The sequence below is a fragment of the Macrobrachium rosenbergii genome, chromosome 23, assembly GCF_040412425.1.
Source record: "Macrobrachium rosenbergii isolate ZJJX-2024 chromosome 23, ASM4041242v1, whole genome shotgun sequence".
NCBI lineage: Eukaryota > Metazoa > Arthropoda > Malacostraca > Decapoda > Palaemonidae > Macrobrachium > Macrobrachium rosenbergii.
This window is the reverse complement of record NC_089763.1, coordinates 11,875,593-11,887,749: the sequence shown is the minus strand read 5'-3', so window position 1 is coordinate 11,887,749 and position 12,157 is coordinate 11,875,593. Positions and strand designations below refer to the sequence as shown.

Here is a 12,157-nt window from a genome sequence, read left to right as displayed (position 1 = left end):
AAAACTTCGGTTGAAATCACATATGAGATTCGCGTTCTTTGGAAATAAAGTAAAACGTAAGGTGGCGCCATTCCGAATGCAATAAAAACCCGGCAAAACTGAAATGTTATCATTCCGTTATCTTTAGTTTTTGACTCTCTGTTAAATGTGAGTGAACGGGTGTTGTTGGAGTCCGACCTACCGTCCATTTCTGTTTCAAAGAAATTTTATGATTCTTCCCGGCACATTTCATTTAAGATTTCATTTAATGATTGTTTGTATAAGTCACAACTGATTTTAATCCCACCTTGACATTTTTATCACAGAAAACGGGATTCAGGCTTCCTCTTTTCTTTTCATCTCTTCCGTCCAACCGTCTTGTATCCTCAGTTAAGTAAGGGCCTTGAATTGCCTGCTCCATCGGCCTTCGCACGAAGAAAAAACAAAATAAAAAATAACGTATTTCTTTTTCTGACATATTTTCAAGAATCAGACAGAAAGATTAGCGTTCCTTACGTAGCGTTTACACAAAGATATTGGTGTAGGGTAAAAATAAATTATTATTCTAAAAGAAAATAGTATCCACGAAATTTTAAGCCATATTTCTGCAAGCTGTAATCCATACACGCATGAATCTGAATTTGCAAGTACGTATTGCAACCAACGTCATTATATATATATATATATATATATATATATATATATATATATATATATATATATATATATATATATATATATATATATATATATATATATATATATATATGTATGTATATATATATATATATACATATGTATTATTATATTTGTATGTATATATATAGTATACATATCCATACATATATACATATATATATATATATATATATATATATATATATATATATATATATATATATATATATATATATATATATATATCAGTAGTCCAGCAACGACTTCCTCTGCAAGGAGTCGCACATTAACTCGATCAGTGGAATCTGCAAATCACTCCCGATTGACGAAAGGTAACTGAATCGACACGAATTCCCCCAATTACATGACTTGGGTGTCGGGGAAGACTCCAACACCACCCCCCTCAACCCCACCCCCACTTCCCTGACCCCAACGAGATCCCTACCCGCACCTTCCCAGACAGACTTAACTTTTGGGATGAGTTCGTTGCATTGCAGTTACTTGTGGGTGTGCAAGCTAGCGCTCGTGTTCTCTCTCTCTCTCTCTCTCTCTCTCTCTCTCTCTCTCTCTCTCTCTCTCTCTCTCTCTCCAGCCCTAGGAGAGCTGTTAATCAGCTCAGTGGTCTGGTAAAACTAAGGTATACTTTTTTTTCTGTAGTGTCAGTATATAAGAAAGATATACGAAATACAATGAGAACGCTTGACAAAACTCAAGTGGATTTTTAGGTCATCCTTTGGTACCTTTGCATCAAAAGACACGTCGAGCCTTCAGAGAGCTGACTGGTCCTTCGATTCCTCACGAAAGTGGGTTGGACTTGTTTGAGAGAGAGAGAGAGAGAGAGAGAGAGAGAGAGAGAGAGAGAGAGAGAGAGAGAGAGAGAGAGAGAGAGTAAACATTTTACTTGTTAATTAACGAAATAATGGTCAACATGTCTGGCCAAGACAGGGCAGTATATTTAAAAGATAACCAAGAGTCAATTGAATTACATTTATATTTTTTTAGTCGAGTCATATCGGTCACTGATGTCATTTTGTTGTTCAAAAAAAGATTAGTGCCAGGCCTCATTTTGTCATGGCACTCAGGTGATGTTCAGTTTTTCAAGGATTCTGTCGGGTAGCTGTACGTTTAGCAACCATGAGACATAAACACTAGGACTTGTGTGTTGATTATTGACAGCCTTCCTTCTGAAGGGAATAAAGCAATGGCTAAAAGGGAGTAAACAAGAGTCCTATTCCGGAAGCGACTTCCACATCCTAAACAAAAGAAGCAACAGGGAACGTGAGGTCAGCGAGGCTTTTTTTTTTTTTGGCTGTCAGTCGAACCTCTCCGGATGGTTGTCGATTCTATCAAAGAGCAACTTTTCTTTATGTCAAGAGCGGGTATTCTTTGGTTTTCGGAAGAGTTACGTAACCTAAATTGAAATTCATATTACTCAATGGATTCAGTCTGGCTGTATCTGTCATAAAACGATATATATATATATATGGCTGGCAAGAACGGAAATGAAAATATTAATTTAAATAAAGCAAATTAAACGCATGCTGTATACAAAAAGGATAGCTAAAGATTCAAGACGTAAGGTAATCATTTTAAAAACGTAAATTAAAAATATCATGAAAAGTAAATAACAAAAATAACAAGAATAAAAACATACAAGCCAAAAGTAATCCATGTAATCTGGACTTTGGAATAAGCCATAAATTAAACGGAATTTTAACTTACGCAAGACCATTACTGATATCCATTACTGAAACACTGTACACGTCGCCTGCAGCTTATAAACTCTTTTTTTTTCGGAAACGATAGGAGGTACAAAAATGACAAAAAGAAGAAGTACAGATATAAGAGACAACATAAATGAACAAGAGGTGCACTTATATACATAAACAGCTCTTGTACAATCTATCATTGCGCCTACATATATTAGCCAGAGGGTAGACACAGCTATCAGTCCTACGCTGCTAACAGCACGTGCAATAACAATATTACGTAAATACCTTATATGTATATATATACATATACATATATATATATATATATATATATATATATATATATATATATATATATATATATATATATATATATATATATATATATTGTAATGAGGTCAACCTTGCACATGCCATCTCATCCTCCAAGACGTAGAGTAAAGATACAATATAAGAACATTTCACACGTTCTATCGAAATAATGCCTACTGTTTTAATTTAAAAAGCCCTCAATCCCTTTTCTTTGTCCAAGTGACTGCCCATAAACCTTGATTTCAGCTGCTGTTCTGTTGGAGATGCTAATCCCGCCTGAGGCAAAGCTGGCAGAGGAGACAAGTAAAAAAGAGAAAGCGACTCCTGCGCCTAGTAACTGACCCATGTGTCCAGTGCCACCTTGAACACCTGGGCAAGAGGACCCCATATCCCACATGCGTGGCCCGCATAGAAAATGGGATCATGCCACCACACAGCGCTACCTACAAAGAGCAGGATCATAACCCTCGGACAAGATAAAAGAGTGTCACATGGGCAGATCGTTCTTAGAAGATGCTGGAACCTTAGCTAGGAAACTTCTGGCCCCCCTCTTGCTCCCCTGAGCTGGCCCTTGCTGTTCCCCTGTGTCTGTCCAGAGCCTGAGTTACTTTTGTAGTGAGCCCCTTTGACAATACCCTCCATTGCTGGCGCCCCCCGAAGATGAAGAATCCAGCTCCCGATGAAGGTAATGTACCCAAGTCAACATTCTTATGTCAGTCACGTCCCTGTAAATCTTTTCATATTTTTCCATTTCCTTTCATAGTGCAATAAACCTACAGCAAGACCTGTATTGCTTTTATTTCATGTTATGTTAATTTATGAATCAGTGAAGAAAGTGTGACGTAAGTCTGTAAAATTACAGTTATCGGAATCGTGTCCTTCTCTAGGCACCTTCTGTGCAATTCCTCAATTCCTGGATCAAAGCACCTTCCTGCAGCTAAGTAACCACATGTGCTCTTGGTTACAGATAGGAGTTAGCCTGCTGTGGACCTGTTATCATCTTGTGTGCGCAGTGGCATAACCACTGTTTCCTCTCCCCTGTAGTGCCCTTTGAACTGGTCCCCCTTTGAGTTTCTTCAGAGAATTAACCATTTGTTTTTTAATCTTATTATATGACAGAACTTTGTCCCCGTCCTTATTTACGCTTCCATTCTTCTGACATGTGTGTTTTCCTAATGTAAATATAATTAACTAAGTGAAACCTAAGTGTTTACCTAATAACTTCCCCCTTTTTGAAGAAGGCCCTCAGCCAAACTAGTTTTGCATGTGGTTTTAACTGAACCCATTATTAGAGTCAGATTTTGCCTGCCCAGGGTAAGTTCCCATAGCCTTCAGCTACAACCATATCAGTGGTGACCTGTGCACAGATCATCTTGCAGTTGCCCCTTGCAAGCTTGCAGTCACAATTATAAGCTGAATAGCTTCGCTAGAAGCTGGTTGCAAGATTAGAAATGAACATTTTTGACGAGCGTAAAATTCCCCATAGAAGCGCACAAGTGATCCAGTTCCACAGTAAGTACAGTGTTGTTATCTTTATTTTATGTTAGGTACAACCAAAATCATGACTGAAACAGAATTAGGAATTTGTTAGGCCACGTGCATGCAACCCAGTTATAGAGAAGAGAGAGTTATTAACCATTCCACAAGCTTTGATGGCTGACGCATGATTGATAGCTTGCATGTCCTTCACGATAGGCTAATTAGGCAACATAAAAAGTGAATTTTGAGGTATTCAATGGGAAACAGTGCCGGTATAGCCTTTCCATGTGATTCAGACAATTCTTCGTTGGAAAACTTATTTAGGCACACATTAGAAGCCACGACGGCTACTTGTCCAGCAAATTTTCTCGTATTGCTGGAGTTATTGCTTTACTCTCTCTCTCTCTCTCTCTCTCTCTCTTAGAGTTTAGGAATTTGTTAGGCACGCATATTACTCTCCTCTGCCGAGTAAATTTTTATGACGGTGTAAGATTTTGTTCAGGCCATGTGAGCCAACATTTGAGCCTAGCATTTGCATTTCTTTAATTCCTTACTAAAATGGCACATGTGATAAATTCCATTATGTTTATTGTTCCAGTAAGAAAGCCGTAAGAGGAAAACCACAAACTTTTCATTCATTCCCCAGATGAGAGGAACTTTCCCAGAATTCCAAAGATGTTTCTCAAAGCCACTCTTTGCATTAAGCTTCGCTCACAACCAGGTGTTTACTTGCCATTCATTAAGCTTTGCTCACGACCAGGTGTTCACTTGCCATCAGTAGTCGTCAACCCTTTTGTGTTTGATGTTTCCCTTTACCAGACACCGCACACGAGCGGACCCCATCATAACAAACCCAGTCGCACATGACTGTACCAATAAAGTAAACACATTCCTCAATGGTCACATGCTCGTCAGATCCAGTAGGGTAACGTAATTTCATTCCATTCTCTACGCACGTGATCTCAGCAAATATAACTTTGCCTGTGCATGGTAGACTGAAGATTTCGTACTCGTCCTATTCTACTGTGGTTAATCTCGCACACTTCAAAACTAGTCCAGTCTTTTCCTTGTCATATCTTATGCATTGAATCCTTGACTGAGAAGCCGCCAAATTGTTTACTTATGCATCTAATTGCATAAAATCAGTTCAAACTGCCCAGAGCAAAACAATATGTAAGCCTTATAATTCAACTGCCAGCCAGATCCAAAGTCTCTAAGAAAACCATTATTTAAACATTGTGCTAAATTCAAGTCCTTACGGGACCCTTTATCCGTCCATCACGAACAATTCTAAGTCCATCTGAGACTCCTTATCCATTCATTTGAACAATCCAAGTCCTTATGGGACCCCTTATCTGTTCATCACGAACAAATCTAAGTCCATCCAAGACTTCTTATCCTTTCATTCGAACAATCCAAGTCCTTACGGGACCCCTTATCCATTCATCGCGAACAATGCTGAATCCATATGAGACTCCCTGTCTGTTCATTTGAACAATCCAAGTCCTTATGGGACCCCTTATCCCTTCATTGTGAACAAATCTAAGTCCATCCAAGACTTCTTATCCGTTCATTTGAATAATCCAAGTCCTTACGGGATCCCTTGTCCATTCATCGTGATCAATTCTAAGTCCATATGAAACTCCTTATCCATTCATTTGAACAATCCAAGTCCTTATGGGACCCCTTATCCATTCATCGGGAACAAATGTAAGATCATCCAAGACTTCTTATCCATTCATTCGAGCAATCCAAATCCTTACAGGACCCCTTATCCATTCATTGCAAACAAATCTAAGTCCATACGAGACTTCTTATCTGTTCATTCGAACAATCCAAGTCCTAACGGACCCCTTTCTGTTCATCACGAAAAAATCTAAGTCCATCTGAGACTTCTTATCCATTCATTTGAACAATCCAAGTCCTTACAGGACCCCTTATCCGTTCATCACAAACAAATCTAAGTCCATACGAGACTTCTTATCCATTTATTCGAAAAATCCAGGTCCTTACAGGACCCCTTTCTGTTCACTGAGAACAAATCTAGGTCCATCCAAGACTTCTTATCCATTCATTCGAACAATAGAAGTCCTTAAGGGACCTCTTTCCTTTCATCATGAACAATGCAAGTCCATATGAGACTTATCTGTTAATTTGAACACTCCACATCCTTACAGGACCCCTTATCCATTCATTGCAAACCATCCAAGTCCATTCGAGACTTCTTATCTGCACAAACACTCCATGTCCTTATGGGACCCCCTTATCCGTACATTTCGGAACCCCCAAAGTCCTTGTGTGACTTAACAAATCTTCGTTTATTTCGAACAACCCGAAGTCTGTACATGACTTCCCAAATCTGTGCATTTGAACCAACCTTGAAGTCTTTTTAGACAATACTGAATTAGTTCATCATGAACAACCCTATATTATCACCCTTTAGCACAATCCTAAGTTCCTGGAACAAACCACATAGTTCATTCCGAATGCACCTAGGTTACTTGTGTCAAAAGCAGATCAAGCGCCATGCCACCTCACCCGAAGGGGCACTCTTACTAGCGTGTAGCACCACCGCTGACCCTTACCCCACATCCTAAGACCTTATTGTTATTCCCAAGGGGCCACGCCATCTCAGCACCCTCCCAAGATGGCTAAGGCATCCAGATCCCAGAAAAATGAGTTCAATTTCTACATGGATGCTGGGAAGGAGTTGGAACTAAAGGGCCAAGAACTGAGGGAGTGGGTCCAAGAGAGGCTAAACTCTGCCAAGGAAGAAAGGGAGAAGGAAAGATTAGCTCAGGAGAAATGGGAAGAGGCAGAGAGAGCAGGGAAGGAGAAAGAGAGAGCAGAGAAGGGGAAAGAAAGAGCAGAGAAGGAGAAAGAAAGATTAGCTCAGGAGAAACGACAAGAGGCAGAAAAGTTAAGTATACCCTAGTTTGACCAGACCACTGAGCTGATTAACAGCTCTCCTAGGGCTGGCCCGAAGGATTAGATTTATTTCACATGGCTAAGAACCAATTGGTTACCTAGCAATGGGACCTACAGCTTATTGTGGAATCCGAACCACATTATAGTGAGAAATGAATTTCTATCACCAGAAATAAATTCCTCTTATTCTTCATTGACCGGTCGGAGATTCTAACGTGGGGCCAGAAGAGTGCTAGCTGAGAACGGAACCCACTGGCCCAGTGAGGAACTACAAGAGAGACAAGAGAAGGAAGGAGAGACAAGAGAAGGAGAAGGACAGACAAGAGGAGAAAGAAAGAACAGCTCAGGAGAAACGGGGAAGAGGCAGAGAGAGCGGAGAAGGAGGAGGAAAGGCCACATCAGCTTGCCCTTGCAACCCAAACAGGGCGTAACCCAGCAACTACCTCCCCACATTTGACCCTCAGCAGTATCGGCTCCCTCATAAGAAAATGGAATGAAGTTGAAACTGAAGCCTGGCTTGACCATGTCAAAAAGGTCCTGGTGACCTTTAAGCCTTCTCCTGAAGAAGTGTCCCTGATCCTTGGGAAGCATCTTGAGGGAAAGGGTGCCACCACATTCAATGCTCTCCACCCTGAGGATCAAGGAAACCTCACCTTCATCTGCTAAGCCTTTGCATCCCTCAGCCAAATCTCAGCAACCACTCAAGAATGGGCAACCCCAGAAGAAACCAGTGTGTGTGTGTGTGTGCATTGCAAAAAACCAGGGCACCTAGTAGAACAGTGCCGTATATGAGCAGAATTTCAGCAGACGACACCTGCTAAACCCCAGAACAAGGCCACTCAGAGCAAACCTGCCTAGGGCCACTGGGCAAAGATTGACAAGCCCACTACCTACCATGCAGCTGGGCCATGAAAGGACTTCAGCAAAGCAACTTACAGAGACCATGGCAAGATGGGCCACACATCCGTGAACTATAAGTTCTGCCGGAGGCACACTGCCCCCAAGGCAGTTCAAACCATTGTCCAATCAAAACAACCCACTGAATGGGTAAGCCTCGAAGCCGTAACTGTCACTCCCGCTCAGATACTGCCGAACATCATGGATAGCAGTGCTGAGGTCAGTCTAATTATACAGGATGACATGCCACCCGGTGCTACTATTCGTGAGGACGAAAGAATGATGATCTGCTGGGTGAATGGAAATGTAACAGATCTTCCTATGGTCCGTCTCCGAGTCACCACCAAGTGACCCCTCTCGGGAGAAGGAACACCTATTTGGAGTCATCCAGTCCCTAGCCACTGGACGCCCCCTACTCTTGCGCCAAGATCTGGTCCAATGGAGGAATTCCACAATCCTCTTGGGTGTATGACTGCTACGGCATTTGAACCACTGGAGGAGGAAGACCCCCTACCTCAAGACAACCCCTTCCCTGATGATGTCAACCTGGCAGAAGTGTCCTTGCTGCATGAACAGCCTGACTCCTCAAGTCGAACCTACTCCTGAACCTGCAGTCACCCTCCTAATCACAGGAGCTGACGCAACAGTTCTCTCACTGAGCAGGGAACAACTCATTCAAGAGCAGACTAAGGATGCCACACTGCGGCACTACTGCTCAGAAGCAGCTACTACAGAAGAGACCAAGGACCTAGTCAAGCACGACTTCCTTCTTGAAGACGAAGTACTCTCCTGGGCCTCCCAGGGGAGGTCCGAGCCTGTTTCCATCCTCCACCAGCTCGTAGTAGTGCCTCCATCTTTACAATCCAATCTCCTACCTTTGGCACATGATGGCCTCGGTGGACATTTCAATGTTGCCCAGACCACCCGATCCATCGAAGACAAGTTTTACTGGCCCAGCCTCCGCAGGGTGGTTAAGGCCTTCATTGCCTCATGTCCTACGTGACCGGCAATCTGAACGAAGTCATCCCTAAGGCCCCAAATAAAGAGCATTCCTACAGTAGGTATCCCCTTCAAAGAAGTCTATGTTGACTACTTCATGCTTGAGTGGCATATCAAGGGCAAGTTTGGGAACAGTCACTGCCTGACAATCATTGATCGGTTTACCAGATACCCAAAGGCATAACCATCCAGAGCGAAAGCTTCAAGATTGCAGTGAAAGCACTCATTCACTTCTTTTGCCATTTTGGCTTTCCTGACTGACCAAGGGCGACATCTCATGTCGCAGAGGTTTCATGACAGCATGGCAAGCCATGGTGTTAAAGGCACTCATTCCTCTCCTCATTGCCCGGAAAGCCAGGGGATCATGGAACGTTTCCACCAAACCCTAAAGTCCACCCTATCCAAACTTGGTCATGAGGAAGGAACGAATTGGGAGGAGAACCTTCCCTACATGCTCTTCGCCATTCGGCAAGCTCCTGTAGAAACTCTGGAACACAGTCCTTTGAGCTGCTCTATGTGCATTTTGCCCAGGGCCCCCTTGACATTCTGTATGAGGCCTGGGATGATCCCACCAAAGCCAAATGGGCATCAGGTCTCCTGAATATCCAGCAGAAATTCCGAGCTGCTTGGGTGGTGCCCAAGCAAATGAAGCTGCGACTCATGAACGAGTCAAGTTGAAATTTGACCAAGCAGCCAGAATGCGCTCCTTTGATATTGGCAACTCAGTTTTGTCCTCCATACTCAAGTGACATGCCCTTTAGAAACGTAATTTACAGGACCTCACAAGGTCCTGGGAAAATGCAGGGACCTGAACTACCTGATGAATTGTGGCAAAAGGAAGGCAAGTGGCTCCATATTAACTTGTTAAAATCGTACGTCCCCCCCGCCCCCGCCCCCATGAAGAAAGGAAATCCGAAGATCCTCAATCAACGTCAGGTGCGATAGTTGGCAAATTGGCACAGTGCCATCGCCCTCCCCCAACTCAGAGGTCCTGCGCTGACTCGAAGTTATCACCCCGGGTCTGGATGGCATCAAGTGCACAGAAGTATGTCAATTGCTGGATGGGTACCGGACATCACTCAGGACAAGCTCAAATGCACCACCGAGGTCGAGCATGACATAAGTGTTCCTGAGGGTGTCCGACTGATAGAGCAGGGCTACTATAAGGTCAGTCCTGAGAAAGCCAAGAGAATTGAGGAACAAGTCAAGCACCAGCTCCAGCTTGGTTTGATTGAGCGCAATGAAAGCCCATGGTCATCACCTGTCGTCTTGGTCCCCAAGGAAGGAGGGGGAGATAGGGTTTGTATCAATTACAGAGAACTCAATGAGGTCACTCAGCCGGAGCCTTGCCCTCTCTCAAGGATCGAGACCTGTCTAGAGAGTCTTGGGAGTGCTCTATACTTGAGCAAATTAGATCTCGATAAGGGATATTGGCAGGTGCCCCTGTCAGAGAGGTTGCGTCCAATGACTGCTTTCATATCCCAAGGGTTTTTCAGTATAAGGTCATGCCGTTTGGTTTAAAAAATGCCCTAAGTCGTTTTCAGAAACTTATGAATAAAGTCCTAGGGGGTATCAAAAACTGTGTCGTCTACATCAACGGCATAGTGTATGCAAACTCTTGGGAGGAACACCTGAAAATTTTCCGCCAGAACCTAGTATCTCTTTGAAACGCAAATCTGGTCATTAACCTTAAGAAATGTTAATTTGAGGTGGCAGAGATCACCTATCTCGGTCACCATGTCGGAAGCAGACAGTTAATGCTTAAGGATGCAAACGTCCAACCATCTGAAGTATGCTGTGCCCATGAACGAAGAGGGAAGCGCATCAATTTATCGGCATGATCTAGTACTTTCGCCATTTCATACCGAACTTTGCCGACGCCGCTGCTCCTATCACTAACCCAGTGGTTGTCAACCTTTTTCACTCCATTCCCCCCTTCATGAATTCTCAACATTCGTGTGGCTCCCCTTCATTTTTCTCCCAAATCCCACCCTGCCAAAAAAAAAAAAAAAATGTTCATGAAGAGAACACCCTTGCTTAATTACGAAGTTTACAGTCATAATTATCTTGTATTTGATAGATTTCTGTGATATGCTTAACTTACATCACTAGACTACAAAAGACTAGAGGACAATAGCAAACTTGAATTTGGTTGGGAAAAAGTTCAATTAACCTCTGCATATTTTATCACACGTCAGTGGGAAGGCTGATATTGTTTCTTTTCAGTCAGCTGACGAATCCGAGGTTGTGTCACTGACAATGTACATCTCATGTCGGGGTCCACATCCAATCGGTTCCGGCTCTGATTCTTGATTTGTAGAAGGGTGGAGAAACCAGAATCACATAAATAGGTAGTTGAAAAAGGCAAGAGTAGTTGAAGTGCAATCTCACTGACTTTTGGATATGACTGATGCATTGAACACCTGAATATATTCAGAGATTTTTCTTCATAGAGATCTTTGGCAGCAGAATCATGTTTGAGATCAAGGAACTCGTCCTGAACATCACTGGGAATGGTAGTAATATCAAGAGTGCCAGAGAATGGATTCCTTATCAACTTCCCTTCTTCCTCCTTGAATTCTGGGAAGTACATGTTAAGTTCACTTTCCAAGGATCTCAGATGCTGAGTGATTTCAGTTTTAAGTAATGGGTCAAGCAGACTATCTTCTTCTGGAAAACTGCGAGCATATGACACTGCAGGTCACATTAAGTGGTGTATACGAGCAGGCAGTCCGAGTATTTCAAAATTAAAATCCCTTCTTTCATCTTGAACTTTGATAAAGTATTTATCATGAATAATACCAATATCAAGGAAGGATCCTGTTTGCAAGGGTCACTATTTGCATTAGAAACTTTATTAGAAACGTCTAGCAATCTTGGATGTATCGAATTAACATCGAATAATATTTCTCTTTGTATCTACATGTGGTATTTATACATCAAAATCTACTCTTTACAGGATTATTTTGCGAGAACTTTGATTCATAAAAATGGGAATGCAAATTGGCAATGTAAGGGCTACAGGGATAACTGTTTTTGTTCAAAAAATGTATTATCAACTGTAACATAGTTATGTTTAATAAAATTTTAGCATTTTAACAAGGCTTTACAAATTATAATTATGTTTTTTCTATATTATATTTATAAATCACATTGAATATATCTATTATATA

The 12,157-nt window shown here is 42.0% G+C and overlaps 1 protein-coding gene across 1 annotated transcript; it reads right to left on the bottom strand.

The window, feature by feature from the left end:
* Positions 1-11,178: 11,178 nt before the first annotated feature.
* On the bottom strand, positions 11,179-11,577 carry LOC136851009 (zinc finger BED domain-containing protein 5-like). The gene has a single exon (XM_067124983.1). The coding sequence runs from the start codon at positions 11,575-11,577 to the stop codon at positions 11,179-11,181; it is 399 nt and encodes a 132-aa protein (XP_066981084.1).
* Between the last annotated feature and the right edge of the window lie 580 nt (positions 11,578-12,157).

Bases quoted from the DNA above. Each gene is read 5' to 3' on its own strand.
- LOC136851009 (XM_067124983.1), bottom strand. From the start codon at position 11,577: ATGTACTTCCCAGAATTCAAGGAGGAAGAAGGGAAGTTGATAAGGAAT.